The sequence below is a fragment of the Selaginella moellendorffii genome, unplaced genomic scaffold (assembly GCF_000143415.4).
Source record: "Selaginella moellendorffii unplaced genomic scaffold, v1.0 SELMOscaffold_64, whole genome shotgun sequence".
In the NCBI taxonomy this organism is placed as follows: domain Eukaryota; kingdom Viridiplantae; phylum Streptophyta; class Lycopodiopsida; order Selaginellales; family Selaginellaceae; genus Selaginella; species Selaginella moellendorffii.
The window spans coordinates 295,554-309,582 of NW_003314325.1; the positions used below are offsets into that span (position 1 = coordinate 295,554).

Genomic DNA, 14,029 nt, shown 5'->3' on the forward strand with positions numbered 1-14,029 from the left:
TCTTGGTCGATTGTGGATATGCAGTGGTTGGTGGACCGTTGGATTTGTAAGCATCCCCGTGGAGTGGATGGACTGGATAAATTGGGGCAGCTGGGGGGAGGATTTGTAGCTGGTCAAGTGTTATAGTCAAGGACGTTTGACTAGAGGCGCATCGCTGGGAGAATATGCCGCGGTTGTTTTGAGAGGCAGAACTAAAAACAACGTGAGGGTGAAAGTAAAAGATACCAAACATGAGTAGTGAGGGGCAGAATTATTGTGAATTATTGTCATTATCTTGCTGGCCTCCGTCAACGCGCGGGGCGTGAAGGCGAGCCGTCACTGGTGACGGCGGCCGGAGCGTGCCAATGGGTTTGCTGGCAAGTCATCAGTGAGGGGTGAAGGGTCCCCGTTCACATTCCCGCCGAGTTTTACCACGGCAGCATTTTCCTTTTTTTTTTTTTTTTTTTTCACTTTTTCATGGAAAGAGTTTCTGGAGCTCCATTTCTCTCTCTGTCTGTGCTTGAGCTACCTCCGATCGAGACCCTAGCGATCTTCTCACGAGATTTGAGGCGGAGTGATGGCGGAGGAGCGGCATCGCGAGGCGCGCCATCGCTAGGGAGCAGCGCCATGGCGCCGTGAATATCATCGATCGATCGGTAAGTTGCGCGGCGCGAGATTATCTGCGATATCTCAATTCTAGAGCTTGGATCTGCGTGTGCAGGGGAAAACAAGGCGGATTTGGCTGCCCTAGGATCGATGGAGGCGGCGAAGCTTGAGGAATACAGGCCGGAGCTCTCTGATCCTCCCTTGGAAATCTACTCGGGCGACAATGCAGGTCCAATGCTGGATGGGACGAGCCTGGAAAGTGGAGAGATTTCTCCTCCCGGCGGCTCGTCTTTGCGAGTAACAGTAGCAGATCCGGACGATTTGCCGAATGGAAAGCATGACGATGAGGATCATCCAGATATTGCCAGCGAAGCTCCGGCCGATGAAGAGATTCCAGCGGAGAGCAAGGCAGAGGTTAGTGGCAAGGTTAAGAAAGGGCCATCGTTGGGCAGGGGTTCGGGATCTAGCAACGGTGGGAGATCTCTGGCTAGAACATCCAGTGGCACGATGAAGAAGTCTCCAGCTTCGTCACCTGGATCTACCACACCAGTGCGGCCATTTCTCAAGTCGTCGTCACCGGCAGCGATTGCTAGAAGACAACAAGAGGCAGAGGCGAATGGAAATGGAAATGGGAATGGGTTTCACACTTCGAGCAAGTCCAACGGTAGCATCAGTGCTCCAGTCACTCCCAGGGCTTCTGCCGCGGCCAAGGCTTCGGCGTCTTCAATGACGACAACGCCCAAAGCCCCGGCTTTGAAGAAACGTACTCCGGGAGTTGATACACCGCCAGTGACTCCGTCGAGCGTGAGCAGCAGGAGAAGTTCGATCAGTCCAGGTGCTAGCTTGTCACGGTCGACTGGGACGTCATTCGGTTCTACACGGAGGCAGTCTTTGCCTGCGTTATCGGCACGGTCTTCGGCACCGTCGGCAGCAGAGCTCAAGAGATGGGCAAACTCGTCATCATCCTCGTCGAGAATTAGTAGCTCGAAGCCGACTACTCCTAGTCGGGTCACAAGTCTGTCCCTACATTCGCCAGGTTCCGTCTCAAAGCCCAACGATTACCTCAGGCGTAGCAGTCCATCGGTGCTAAACTCTCCAGGCGCGCCTGGTCCAAAGTCTCCTGGTCCTTCCGTAAGAGCGAGCGCTAAACTCTGCAGCCCGTCCTCGAAAAGTGGAAGCAGCTCTTTTTCCGCATCAAGAGGCCAGGTTGCCAATGGCAGTCCCAGCAGCCTTCAGAAGAAGTCTGGTCCTATGGCTGCCACAAAGAGATCTCCAAGAGCGTTTGAGAGTCCTACAATATCATCAAGGTCTATGTCATCGGAGAAAACGCTATCTTCTGATAAGTTGGCGGCAAGAAGGAAATCCTTAACGCCCGAAGCCAGGGACACTCGTTTGATCACTTTGCCACCGGTCGATGTGAAGGCAGGAGATGACGTGGTATGTGCCATTCTAAGGATTGCAACTTGATTTCTCTGACGGCTATTGTTTCCAGAGGCTTGATCTCAGAGGCCAAAAGCTGCGAAGTCTGGACTGCAACCTCGTCCATCTCACGCCAAAGCTTGAGGTCGGTACAGGTATAGAGGTGTAAGGCGTGTTTATGAAAGTGGCTCACTAATTCTTGTATTTACAGTTCGTCTATCTCAGAGACAACAAACTGTCAAACATGGACGGCATTGAGATTTTGAAGCGTGTCAAGGTGAATTTAACAACCAAAGTGCGTCTCTTCTTTACTTGTCTGTTGCAGGTTTTGGACCTTAGTTTCAATGAGTTCAAGGGCGGCGGCTTCGAACCGCTAGCAAACTGTAAAGCACTTCAGGTACTTTTGATTTCCTATATTGTCACTATTCTTTTGCCAAACGAAGTATCTATGATCAGCAACTGTACCTTGCCGGAAATCAAATCACATCACTAAGTGGATTGCCTCAGCTACCAAACTTGGAGGTGCATTCTTATTCACAGAGTCCTGTCTTGCAGACTTAACTTGTCGTTTGTTCTCTCATAGTTCCTGTCCGTCGCCCAAAACAGACTGAAGTCCCTAGCAATGGCCACCCAGCCACGGCTACAGGTATTTTTTGTTGACAATGTACAGCTTCTGAAAATTCACATGGCAGGTTCTCGCCGCTAGCAAAAATAAAATTTCTACGTTAAAAGGCTTTCCTCACCTGCCAGCGCTTGAGGTTGGGCTTTATTCCTCGTTTTTAGTTTTTCATTTTTTGAAAATTCTTGCACAATGCTTTGATAGCACCTAAGGCTGGAAGAAAACCCGATCTTGGAGGTACCGCACTTGGAGGCAGCTTCAATTCTTCTCGTTGGACCAACACTGAAAAAGTTTAACGACAGAGGTTGGACTATCATTTCGGAATAATATTTTCTTACATTTTTTGCTTTAGATCTGTCTGCTGAGGAGCGGGAGGTTTCTCTTTTGTACCCCGCTAGCACTGCACTTTGTATTCGGGATGGATGGGAACTTTGTAGTCCTGAAGAGGCTGCTGGTATGTTTTTTCCTTTCCATGGACTTCTCCATTCATTTTATGAGTAATGTTTTTCAGAATCAACAACGGAGTTTCTGATATCCCAATGGAAGGACAATTTGCCACACGGCTTCACTCTTCGAAAAGCTTTTATTGATCGTCCTTTCGAAGAGGATCCTTGCCACTGCGAATTTGTCTTTGGACGGCTAGACGACGGGGAGGGTGATCTTACGCTGCTTTACCAATGGTTTATTGGAGAACAAACTCCCGTGAATTTTGAACCTATTGAAGGTGCTACTAACAAGGTATGCTTGTTTCGTTTAGTATTAATGTGCATATCTCTGGTTTAGATCTACTGGCCTAAACACGAAGATGTTGGTTATTGCCTCAAAGTGGATTGTACACCTTACCTTGGAGACCAACAATTTCCTCCCGTTTCTGCCTTTTCTTTTGCTGTTTCTCCTGGTACTCTGTTAGCTTTCAGCTGCGTTGATTATTGAATCTCTTTCCGCAGGCACTGGCTGTCCCAAAGTACTAAGTATCCAGGTGGATGGTGAGCCTTTAGAGGGGAACAGCATGGTAGGCTCTGCTGAAGTTGCCTGGTGCGGAGGTACTCCCGGCAGTGGCGTTGTAAGGTATAGATATTTTTTTTTGGTTCAAGTTTCCATTCTAGTGGTTTATGATGTCTCGTAAAATGCAGCTGGCTCAGAAAGACTGAAAACAATAGCCCCGTAGCTATTGTTGGAGCTGAAGATTACGAGTATAGACTCGTTTTGGATGATGTCGGAGCTCATCTATTGTTCATGTATACGCCCGTTACAGAAGAAGGCACGAAAGGCGAGTCACAATATGCTATGACGCCAGTGATTGACGCAGGTAAAACATACGATGATTTTAGCTTTAAGCACGTAACTATTGTCACGTTGTGTATACCAGCCTCTCCATCTGTGGCAAACGTACGTATTACTGGTGAGTTCGTGGAAGGAAATACAATTCGTGGTACTGGAAAATACTTTGGTGGAAAGGAAGGATCAAGTAAGTTTGAGTGGTTCCGCGAAGAACAAGATTCAGGGTAAGCTTATTGGACAAATGTTCTCTGTATAACTGATGGCACGTACCTTCACAGGGATTTTACTCTTGTTTCGAAAGGTTCTTCCGAGTACCTCCTGACAGAGGAGGACGTCGGATTGCGTATGAAGTTTGTCTACACTCCAGCTAATATAGCAGGTATTTTTTTACAGAGAGAGTTCCGTGTTTTTTCTTTTGACTAAAACTTGTTTTCACCTAGGAGCATGTGGTGTCCCTGCCTCTGCAACTAGCGACAAAATTTTACTTGGTAAGCTCTTGTTTACTGCTGCCAAATTTTACTGACACCTCCTACACAGCTCCTCCTAGAATCCTTCAATTGAGACTTGTGGGGGACATGCGAGAGGGAAGCAAGATCGTTGTCAGCGGTATTTTTATAGGTGGCACTGAAGGAGCTAGTCGTGTACAATGGTTCAAGACGGACACTCCACACAACACGCAGAATCTAGAGCCCATCAGCACGTCTAAGATTGCTAAAGTATTGTTTGTGACATACTGTAGCACTTCTTCATTAAACCGGTAATCGTGGCAGGCATTCAGAATACCTTTGGGAGCTGTAGGACACTATCTAGCAGCCGAGTATACGCCTGTACGTTCGGATGGTGAAAGCGGTGATTCTGTCTACGTGGTTTCTGACGCACGAGTCGAAAGTAAGCCTGTGGAGTCTATTTTCTGTTTTCCTTAACGCTTACGTCGTGACAGTGTTGGCCCCGAGCTTAAGCTTCCTAACCATAACTGGAGAGCTTTTGGAGGGAGAAACTTTGACGGCCTCTTACGGATATGTTGGAGGTTACGAAGGTGCTAGTCAGCACAATTGGTATCTTCACGAGGTATGCTGTGTACAAAATGGTCAAGTTTGAAGCTTACTGAAGCTGTTTGTGACAGTCTAAGAATGCTACCGGTTCTCTAATAGCTGAAGCTAGTGGGAGTCTGCAATATCCGGTCACTGAGGATGCAGTCAACAAGTACATTTCTTTTCATTGTCTACCTATTCGTGACGACGGTGCCATCGGCGAAAGGGTTGTTACAATGATTCCGGAACCCATAAGCCCCGGTATGCTTCGGTTTGCACACGTAGCAGAAATAACTGTTGCATTATCAGGTTCTCCCAAGCTTCTTACGTTCCAGATAGTAGGAGAACCCGTGGAGGGTGCTGAATTGAAGATAGAAAAGAAATATTGGGGTGGTAAGGAAGGCTTGTCAAATATCCAATGGTTTGTGGTAAGTTAGCTTGTCTCTGGAGGGAGTTGGAAGTAAAGCTGCTTGTGAATTACAGACAAGTCCTGATGGTACTCAAAGAGAAATTAGAGGAGCTACAGACGTTACATATACTCTAAAACTTGAAGATGTCCATGGTCTGGTTTGTTGCTCCTGCGAACCAGTGCGGGAAGATGGTGTAAGAGGACCTATCTCTGTCTCTCAGCTTCTTGGTCCTGTTCTACCAGGTGCGTGTACCATTTCGTTGTTCTCGTTATTTCAACTGGTTCCGTCCAGGTCCACCAAGCTGCACAGTACTTGAGATTTTCGGCAGTCCCGTGGAAGGAGAACATCTCTTCGTCAACGCAGTATACAATGGAGGGTAAGAGTGCCGGTCTTTGAAAGTTGATTGAAATAACATCTTTTTAACAGCGATAAGGGACCATGTGAACTCGAATGGTGGAGGCGAAACTCGTCTGGAGAACAAAAATATCTGGGCAATTCAGGTATTATATTGTAAAAGTTTTAGCAAAAACTGAGCTGCATTTTCATTTTCAGAGAGTTTAAAATTGACTTATGAGGATGTTGGCGCTCGCATCAAAGTAGTCTTTATTCCCGTGAGGAGTGATGGGATTGTTGGGGAGGCATATGCTGTAACGTCAGAAGTAGTACAGGATGGTTGGTCTCAAATTGTTCACAGGAACGGCGTGTTCTGATACAACTTTTTGAATGCAGCGGAACCGGAAGGAAAAGCTCTGGTCATCCCAGACTGCCATGAAGACGTAGAACTTGTCCCGACGCGGACCTACTTTGGTGGCCAAGAAGGAGAGAGCCATTACATGTGGTACCGTACTTCTACCAAAGTTCGAGACTCAATTCTGCCCATTGATGCTGAGTTCGTCTGTAGCTCACTGTAAGCTCTTGATTTTTAATTCTCGCTCGTCGTTCTGATTCGAATGCCTTTCCAGGTCATATACTCCGGAGCTGGAAGATGTCGATGCGTATTTGGTACTTGAATGGACACCAGTTCGTCAGGATGGAAAGCAAGGAAAGCCCGTCATTGCATACAGTAAACAGCCAGTTATCCCAGGTAAGCTGCAGCTTGACTCATATCCGAGCAATATCTTACCTTTCCTCTATAGCGGAACCATCGGTTCGTGATGTAACTCTCAAGGAGGTCTCGCTTGATATGTTTGTCGGGGACGCATATTATCATGGTGGTAGAGAAGGGGAAAGCCAGCTGAGCTGGTATAGAGAAAGTGGTAATGGCACCACCACTTTGATTGAAGGGGCGACATCGAAGACTTACGTTGCATCTGAAGAGGATTACACATACCGCATTATATTTGGGTACTACGTCTATTTTATTTTCGAATCTGAGACTAACTTCAATGTATTTCCAAGCTATACTCCTGTTCGGGATGATGGAGTCGTGGGAGATCTCGTTGTTTCCGAGCCCAGCAAGGTCATATATCCAGGTACATATGATGCTTCTTCACTGGCCGCCACCATTACAATAAGTTCTTTCTTCCAGAGCTTCCTCGTGTGCAAAAATTCGTCCTTTCTGGGAAAGTGATCGAGGGAGAAGTTCTAACTGCTTTGGAAGTTATGCCAAAGGGAGAGACACAACAGCGGGTGTGGGACAAGTACAAAAAGGAAATCAAGTATCAATGGTAAGGCCATTTCAAATACTGGAAACGATGCTGACAAAATGGTGACGCAGGTCGCGCTCGACTGAGCCTGGCTCAGCCGATTTCGAACCGATTTCCCAGCAACGCTCGTGCACCTATAAAGTGAGGCTGGAGGATATTGGATATTTGTTATGTTGCGAATGCGTGATATACGACGTCTTTGGGCGTTCCACTGATCCAATTTCTAGTACAACACCAGCCGTGCAACCAGGTTTTACTGCAGTTTCTTTTTCCTTTCATGTAACCAACCTTCTAATTGTCCAGCCTTTCCTCGTATTGATAAGTTGGAGATAGAAGGCCGTGGCTTTCACACAAACTTATATGCTGTTAGGGGCATATACGTCGGCGGCCGAGAAGGAAAGAGCTCCATTCAATGGTTTAGAGCAATGGCTGGTAGTCCGGATCTCATTCCCATTCCAGGTACATTGGCAAGTTTATAGCGCTCCAGCAGCTCACACTCTTTGCTCTTTATGATCAGGAGAGACCGGGCGCATGTATGAAGCAAATGTGGACGATGTTGGATACAGATTGGTGGCTATTTATACTCCAGTCCGGGAGGACGGCGTAGAAGGCAACCCCACCTCGGCTTCAACTGATCCTATAGAAGTTGGTAAGTGTTGTGTTTCTTTTGCTGCTGAGGCAACCTCTTGCATTTCAGAACCGGAAGTTGCGAAAGAAGTGAAGCAAAAGCTCGAGCTTGGAGCAGTCAAGTTTGAGGTGAGCATTTGCGTTAGTGATACAAATATATTCCTGACACGGCAAAAATTTCCAGGTTCTCCGGGACAGGGATCGATCGCCCGCTAGTGGGCCACAACAGCAGCAGGCACTGGGCAGCCTAGAGAGACGCATCCTTGATATCAATCGCAAGAGAATAAAAGTGATCAAGCCGGGCTCCAAAACGTCGTTCCCGTACACGGAAATTCGAGGCACATATGCCCCACCTTTCCATGTAAGTTGCAATCTTTTATAGTCCTTCGTGTTTCTCTGTGCTTTTTCTTTCTTTGTGTGTGATTCTCTTTGTTTTGCTTTTCGATGTCCATGCTAGTTTTGTTTCTCTGTGAGTGGGTGTGTATTCTCTTTGTTTTCACTTTGCTTTGCTTTGCTTTTTCCATGCAAGTCGCAACTTTTCCTTGCTAGTTTTGTGTGTTCGTGTGTGTGTTTCTCTTTTGCTTTTCCATATCCTTTGTGTGTGTGTTCATCCATGTTGCAGATAATAGTGTGTGTTTGTCTCGTCGTGTGGACTTGTCAATGCTGCTCTAAATCATTGTCTCCTTTCTTTTGATTTAGGTGGAGCTCTTCCGGAACGATCAACATCGTCTCAAGACTGTGATTGACAGCGAGAACGAAGTGGATCTCATGGTCCGGACGAGGCATATCAGAGACGTGATCGCGCTCACGATTAGGGGCCTAGCGCAGAGATACAACAGCACTCCACTAAATCTACTTCTCAAGATGTAAAGCCATGGGAGGCAGCAGCACTAAAGGTTTGTGACTAGAGAGAAGAGAGGAGAGGTTTTACAAATATTTTGCTTGGTCTACTAGCTAGACTGTAATTAAGATTTGATGGAGGTGGAGAAACCAGGAGGGCTGAAAACTAGCATTTGTATATGTAAAGGTGATGAGATGATAAACTTTGCGTTAAGATTTCTTTCTTTACCTTCCAGATGGTAATAAAGATGATAACAGAGATCTCTGTCACTTGAGAGTTAAAGACCTGGTGTCCAAAGTTTGGCTGACGCTCACAGCCTGCCTTCTCCAGTCCATGCGAAGTATAAGAATGAGGTAGAGCACGAGCTGGAGGAAGAATCCCACTGTTGTCCCAGCCAAGAGCCCCTGAGATTTAACGCAAGACAATTCATAGTTACTACACGAGAAAGCGATAGAAGCGCCATCAAACCTTGGTTTTAAACTTGAAGGTGAATCCCAAAAGCACTCCCACTGGAAGGCCGCAGAGGTAAAAGGCTGCCAAGTTGATGATAGCGCCCAGGTTTTGGCGACCGCATCCACGCACCACACCTGTACAGGCAACGACAAGTCTAGTCTGCCAGTAAAAAAAAGGGAGAAAATAAAGGAGGGAATGCTTTTGTTTCCCCACCTTGAAGTACGCACTGCGTGCCATCAATGAGTATCCAGAGTGCCAGAAACGGAGTGATGGAAGTGAGGTTGTCCACAACTTCCGACTCGTTTGTGAAGACCCACCCCCAGCTCTTGTGAACCATGAGCAGGAACGCTGCCGCGATGAAGACTTCGGCGGTGGCGAGCACGAGGACGACGAACACCGCCAGCTTTGCTGCGGAGGGGTTCCTTGCTCCCAGCTCGTTGGAAACACGGATGCTGCAAGGATAATACCATGACCATGTCATGTAGCACTCACTGAAGTAGACTTACGTACCTTACGCCTAAGCTCAGTCCAAGAGTGATCATGTAGTTGAACGTCGCCATGGAGTTGCTGCAGGAATCAATGCACATCTGAGAATGGCTGTGTATCGGACGGTCGCCGTTTACCTCACCATATTGATAGTGTTGAGACCTCTATCTGTGGATTTGGAAGAAGCCCAGCCAAGAGGACCAGCATCTCAAAAGTCCAGTATTCCAAGCTGTAAGAAATGATACAGTGTTAACTCGAGTGCAAGAGAAAGGAAAAATTGCCATACCAAACCATGAAAGCCGAGACCAGTGAAAGCTTGAGGAAGTGATTCACGTTTGTGCACACACAAGTGGACAAGCCTCTCCAAGTGTGCTTGCAGACCTTGCTACAGCAGACGTACAGCGCTAGTAGAGCGGCCTTTATCCAGAAAGAAATGCTGGTGGAGATGGCCACACTGTGAAACCCGACGTGGAACTTGTGTATGAATAACCACGACAGCAGGATGTGAGCACCGAACGAAACCGCGGAGAAAATAGCCGAAGGAATGACCACACCTTGTGTCTGTAAGAACTTGAGCAGAGGCTGGACAAACGCGTTGGCAAAGAGGCTGGGAATCAGCCACACGATGAAATCCTTGGCTTTAGCAGACATGGCAGGATCCTGTCCCAGGAGCAGCAAAATCCTTCTAGTGAAAATGAAGAGGGTCGACAACGGTATGCAGAGGATGATCGAGAGTGCCACAGCCTGTTGGAGATAAATGCCTAGCATGTGATATGCCTTGGCTCCGTAAGCTTGCCCGCACAGTGTCTCGAGCGCTCCAGCCATTCCCATCTGCACGTACCTGAAGTTTGCATCAGAGCTTTTAAGTTCGAGGAACACCAGATGTATAAAACAGTGGAAAAACTTCAAGAGCACAGTCAGGAAAAACACGTAAACAAAAGCTGTGCGAAAGAATGAATGAGCGAAGAAGAATGAATGGAAGAGCTAGATCTCAATACCAAAACAATAGCTAGGATAGAATCAGAAGCTTTAAGTTCGAAGAAAACCAAAAATATAGAACAAGCTTTCGAGAACACATCCAGGAAAAAAAAAGCTTTCAACGCAAAGAATGAATGAGCTGGGCAAAATAGAAGAGCAAAGAAGAATGAAAGAGCTAAACCTCAAGAACAAAACAAACGAGCTAGCTAGGATAGGAAAGAACAAAAGAAGTGATATGGAAATCCTTACCAGGACAAAATATCCAAGGCTGTTAGCCATGGTGATGGCAAGCGATGCTCCAGCGAGCTCCAACTCGCCAATTCGCCCCACAAAAAGCAGCGAAACAAGCACAATCCCCATGTCGAAGAGATTCACAGCCATATTCGGCGCCGAGAGGCCACACACGCGCTTCATCTCGTTCACATTGTCCATCCATGGCCCAGCCTGCGAAGATCCTCAATCCTGAGATGAAAGAAACCGATCAATCGATACCTGGACGCCCCTGGAGCATGCGTGATCGGCCTGCTGCTGTTCTTGCGATCGCTCGCCGGCCGCATTGGCGAGAGGGCGGCGCAAATCCTCCAGCGCCATGGAGGATTTTCAAAGACAAACCCTAGTTCGTTTAGTAGTTAAAAGAGATTATCATAGAACTAATCACGGTTAGCTCTGGTCAACATTTTAACCCCTTTAACGCCTTTTGACTAGAAGCCGAAAAAATGGTTTTTACTCCTCTTGGTCTTCTCGTTTTACAACTTGTCCGTAAAATTGTTCGCTCTATCGGAGGAATCACTGCTCGCGCTTTGATCGAGAGCCTGCGAGTTACTGCCGCTGCCGATCGTGATGCTGCTAGCTCCCGGATCGTCCGCGAGAGATTTGCCACTGTTTACTGCGGACGAAGCTGGTCCATTCTGTGAGCTCCGGAAGGAAGCCGGGAGCGAATTTATCCTCTGGAGCACTGGACCTTTGCTGCGATGGCCGGAACCCATAGGCCTCCCCGGACCGTTTGGAGCCGCGTAAGGAAGGAAGACGCCGGTTCCATTGAAACGTCCTGGCCTGGGAACCGGCGAACACCCTGGGACCATAACCGGGAGTGGAAGCGGTGGGAACGGTCCGCCTTGCGGAGGTGACGCTGGAGTCGGGGACGCTGGAACTCCGGTTGCTGGAAATCCCTGCTGCATTGGCGAGGAAGCCATTGGATTGTTACCACCGCCACCGCCACCACTGCTGCTGTTAGCTGCTGGTCTCATGCTGGTGTTAAGAAGTCCGCCAGAGCTTGACGAGCGTTGGAAGCCCATGTTTCTGGAAAATCTCTTGACGAGAGTTTTGCCGAGGATGAGACAGCACCTCTTTGTAGGCAGGGCTGGCACCGCGTATCTTGCGAGCTTTGCGGAGTTTCCTTGAAGAACTATGACGGAGCTGGACGAGAGAAACTTTCAGATGCATGTATAGACCAGTTTGAGACATACCCGATGGAAGCCGAGATTCTGAACTGTCCTCTGAACTCCCGAGGACTCTCCATGGAGATGAATCTTCCAAAGACCATGGAGCAATCCGACTGGAGGGTGATGATGCAGAAAGGTTGATCAAATTCCTGGCTGTTTGTCTGTGGTGGCAAGTATCCCCCCTTCATTCGTAAGTCATCTCGTCAGAAAGCACTTTCTAATACTTGAGACAGTTCACGTACCTCGCCCAAGAAATTAATAATATATGAGTCCGGCCGTTTTGAGGCCGGAATGATATGTTGCTCTAACAGACGATCAGCAATAAATTGTACGATTTCTGGCAAGGAATCTGGAGTGTCATCTGGACAGAAGGAATTCCATCAGAATTATAGAAGCATAGATGGAGCTGAAACATCAAACCTTGCGAAGAACTCTTTTGAGCGTCTTCTGTATTGTCAGCATTTTGCTGTATCATCAGGTCACTGCTTTTGCCTTTCAGGAATCGTTTCCCACCAAGGATTCTGTATCCTACACGAACAAGAAAGCCACATGAATGATTATACAAATGCTATAGATTACTTACCAGTGGCTCCCAGCTCGACTTTTCTTCCGACTCCTTGAAGATCACTTAGTGACGACACCAGCCGCTCGATCTCCGAAGAGCTGAATACATTCTCGCAAATTCTAAGCCCCTCCACAGCATTGATCTGCACCACAGCGTCGTCAAGTATGAAATCACAAAATTTAGCAGAAGAGTTACCACTCTCCCGTCAACATTCTCAAGCGACTGAAAGTTCTTCGACACTTTGACTACGAGCTCTTGGGGCTTGCCATTCGAACTCCCTGCACTAACACGTACAGCCACTAGCGTTAGAGAGAAAAGAAATATAAAAACACGTACTAGCTTGAGCAGTCCTCTCGGAGCTCCGATCCACGGACGCCAAGCTCTGATCGTGCTGGCCACTCTGGCCCTCCTGTTGGTGAGATCCAACTTCGTCAATACTCTCACCACCGACAGCGGCGATGGCGGTGGTGCCGGAAATTTTTTCTTCGCTGGTGGCAGCTTTGCTCGATATATCCGAGTCAGATTTGCTGGTTTCTGGCACGAAGTTCTCTTTCTTGTCAGCAGGAGTGGAAGCAGCACGGCTGAAATTCGGTCTCCGGAAATCCGAGTCCCCCCAAAGAGCTCCTCCTCCATCGGACCCAGATCCAATTCCCTGCTGCTGGTGGAGATGGCGCCTCTTGAGAGCTACTTGCTGGAGCGCCATGACCACCTCCTCCACCGAGAAGTATTGCTGCATATGGAGCACGGCGGTCCAATTGTAGCGCCTTTGCCTCACGCAATTGAGCACGAAGTCATACTCCCCGGGGCATGACGCCACCACCGGCAAATGCTGGCACATTGCGTCGATTATGGCATTGGCGGCGGCGAATTCGCTGCGCAGCCACGAGATGAAGGAGTCCCTCTCGTCTGGAATCCATGGCTGGACGAGCGGCGGCGGCGGCTGGCCTGGAGGAGGAATCCCGGCTGCCTTGGCCTCGTCAACGAAGAGCCTGTGCGGCAATTGGTTGGGCATAGCCGCCATAGAGCATCAAGATGGGAGAAATTCTCCCCCTTCACCCCCTCTCCTGGAAGCACACGAGATATCGATCGATCTACACTGACCTTTCTTGCATGCCGGGGAATGCAGGTGGAATTCCGCCGCGATCTAGCTCGATCCGGGCGCGCCGCGGCGTTCTTGAGCCCGCCGCTGCCCTGCCTTTCCGATCCGATCGAAATTTCGCTCGACTTATCCCTGGCGCTGCCAGATCTGGTCGAGAAAGCTATTTGCAAGCATGCATTGCCGAAATAGAGGCTCTGGGATGGAGATCCAGCGCGCGCTCTCCCAATTCTCGGCGCCGCTACTCAAACCCTGGACGCTCCTCCTTGAACACCACAATACCATAGCTCCTTTTTTGCCTTTCTCCCTCACACTAGACTAGAGCTGCCACGGGAGCGTGTTGTTTAACCCAGTAATGGCCATTACTCATTCCTTTCGGGCTGCATTTTTGGCCATATGACCCATGCCACTTGGCCGCTAGAATTCTAGACGGACTACAATTTTCCACGTGTTCCAAAGTCTAGAAGTTCAACGGTCTTGTATCGCACCACGTTTTAGCTTTGCCAATAAAACATAAAGGAATATGCTTAGTAATCTAGGGTTTAAGCTA

General features: G+C 48.2%; 3 protein-coding genes across 3 annotated transcripts; 1 reads left to right on the forward strand and 2 right to left on the reverse strand.

The window, feature by feature from the left end:
- The first annotated feature begins 447 nt into the window (after positions 1-447).
- On the forward strand, positions 448-8,686 carry LOC9645108 (187-kDa microtubule-associated protein AIR9). The gene is made up of 37 exons (XM_024689864.1): positions 448-635; positions 701-2,022; positions 2,078-2,149; positions 2,216-2,281; positions 2,330-2,401; positions 2,461-2,526; positions 2,588-2,650; positions 2,697-2,762; positions 2,828-2,927; positions 2,976-3,077; positions 3,135-3,361; positions 3,407-3,521; positions 3,571-3,691; positions 3,757-3,932; positions 3,993-4,128; positions 4,183-4,283; positions 4,345-4,392; positions 4,442-4,620; positions 4,675-4,792; positions 4,845-4,972; positions 5,028-5,196; positions 5,245-5,363; positions 5,419-5,587; positions 5,637-5,721; positions 5,772-5,845; positions 5,898-6,017; positions 6,075-6,252; positions 6,308-6,429; positions 6,482-6,689; positions 6,744-6,817; positions 6,874-7,012; positions 7,063-7,241; positions 7,295-7,450; positions 7,509-7,640; positions 7,689-7,747; positions 7,803-7,979; positions 8,318-8,686. Exons 2-37 carry the CDS (start codon positions 736-738, stop codon positions 8,486-8,488), a joined length of 5,574 nt encoding a protein of 1,857 aa, XP_024545632.1. The 5' UTR covers positions 448-635; positions 701-735; the 3' UTR covers positions 8,489-8,686.
- On the reverse strand, positions 8,652-10,973 carry LOC9648585 (protein DETOXIFICATION 17). Its single transcript, XM_002984826.2, has 8 exons — positions 10,869-10,973; positions 10,626-10,820; positions 9,685-10,229; positions 9,541-9,627; positions 9,423-9,479; positions 9,126-9,364; positions 8,928-9,046; positions 8,652-8,863 (listed from the first exon to the last, which is right to left on the reverse strand). Exons 1-8 carry the CDS (start codon positions 10,965-10,967, stop codon positions 8,726-8,728), a joined length of 1,479 nt encoding a protein of 492 aa, XP_002984872.2. The 5' UTR covers positions 10,968-10,973; the 3' UTR covers positions 8,652-8,725.
- A 98-nt stretch (positions 10,974-11,071) lies between these two features.
- LOC9645109 lies at positions 11,072-13,826 on the reverse strand. The gene is made up of 7 exons (XM_002984827.2): positions 12,720-13,826; positions 12,579-12,661; positions 12,402-12,525; positions 12,239-12,346; positions 12,061-12,179; positions 11,843-12,000; positions 11,072-11,792 (listed from the first exon to the last, which is right to left on the reverse strand). Exons 1-7 carry the CDS (start codon positions 13,402-13,404, stop codon positions 11,123-11,125), a joined length of 1,947 nt encoding a protein of 648 aa, XP_002984873.1. The 5' UTR covers positions 13,405-13,826; the 3' UTR covers positions 11,072-11,122.
- Between the last annotated feature and the right edge of the window lie 203 nt (positions 13,827-14,029).

Bases quoted from the DNA above. Each gene is read 5' to 3' on its own strand.
- LOC9648585 (XM_002984826.2), bottom strand. From the start codon at position 10,967: ATGGCGCTGGAGGATTTGCGCCGCCCTCTCGCCAATGCGGCCGGCGAG. The intron at 10,821-10,868 runs GTATCGATTGAT...GGATCTTCGCAG, and splicing joins CATGCTCCAGGGGCGTCCAG to GCTGGGCCATGGATGGACAA. The intron at 9,480-9,540 runs GTGAGGTAAACG...TGATTCCTGCAG, and splicing joins GTCTCAACACTATCAATATG to CAACTCCATGGCGACGTTCA.
- LOC9645109 (XM_002984827.2), bottom strand. From the start codon at position 13,404: ATGGCGGCTATGCCCAACCAATTGCCGCACAGGCTCTTCGTTGACGAG. The intron at 12,662-12,719 runs GTACGTGTTTTT...GTGTTAGTGCAG, and splicing joins CGAGAGGACTGCTCAAGCTA to GGAGTTCGAATGGCAAGCCC. The intron at 12,180-12,238 runs GTTTGATGTTTC...CCTTCTGTCCAG, and splicing joins TCAAAAGAGTTCTTCGCAAG to ATGACACTCCAGATTCCTTG.
- LOC9645108 (XM_024689864.1), top strand. From the start codon at position 736: ATGGAGGCGGCGAAGCTTGAGGAATACAGGCCGGAGCTCTCTGATCCT. The intron at 3,933-3,992 runs GTAAAACATACG...TGTGTATACCAG, and splicing joins GACGCCAGTGATTGACGCAG to CCTCTCCATCTGTGGCAAAC. The intron at 7,013-7,062 runs GTAAGGCCATTT...ATGGTGACGCAG, and splicing joins AAGGAAATCAAGTATCAATG to GTCGCGCTCGACTGAGCCTG.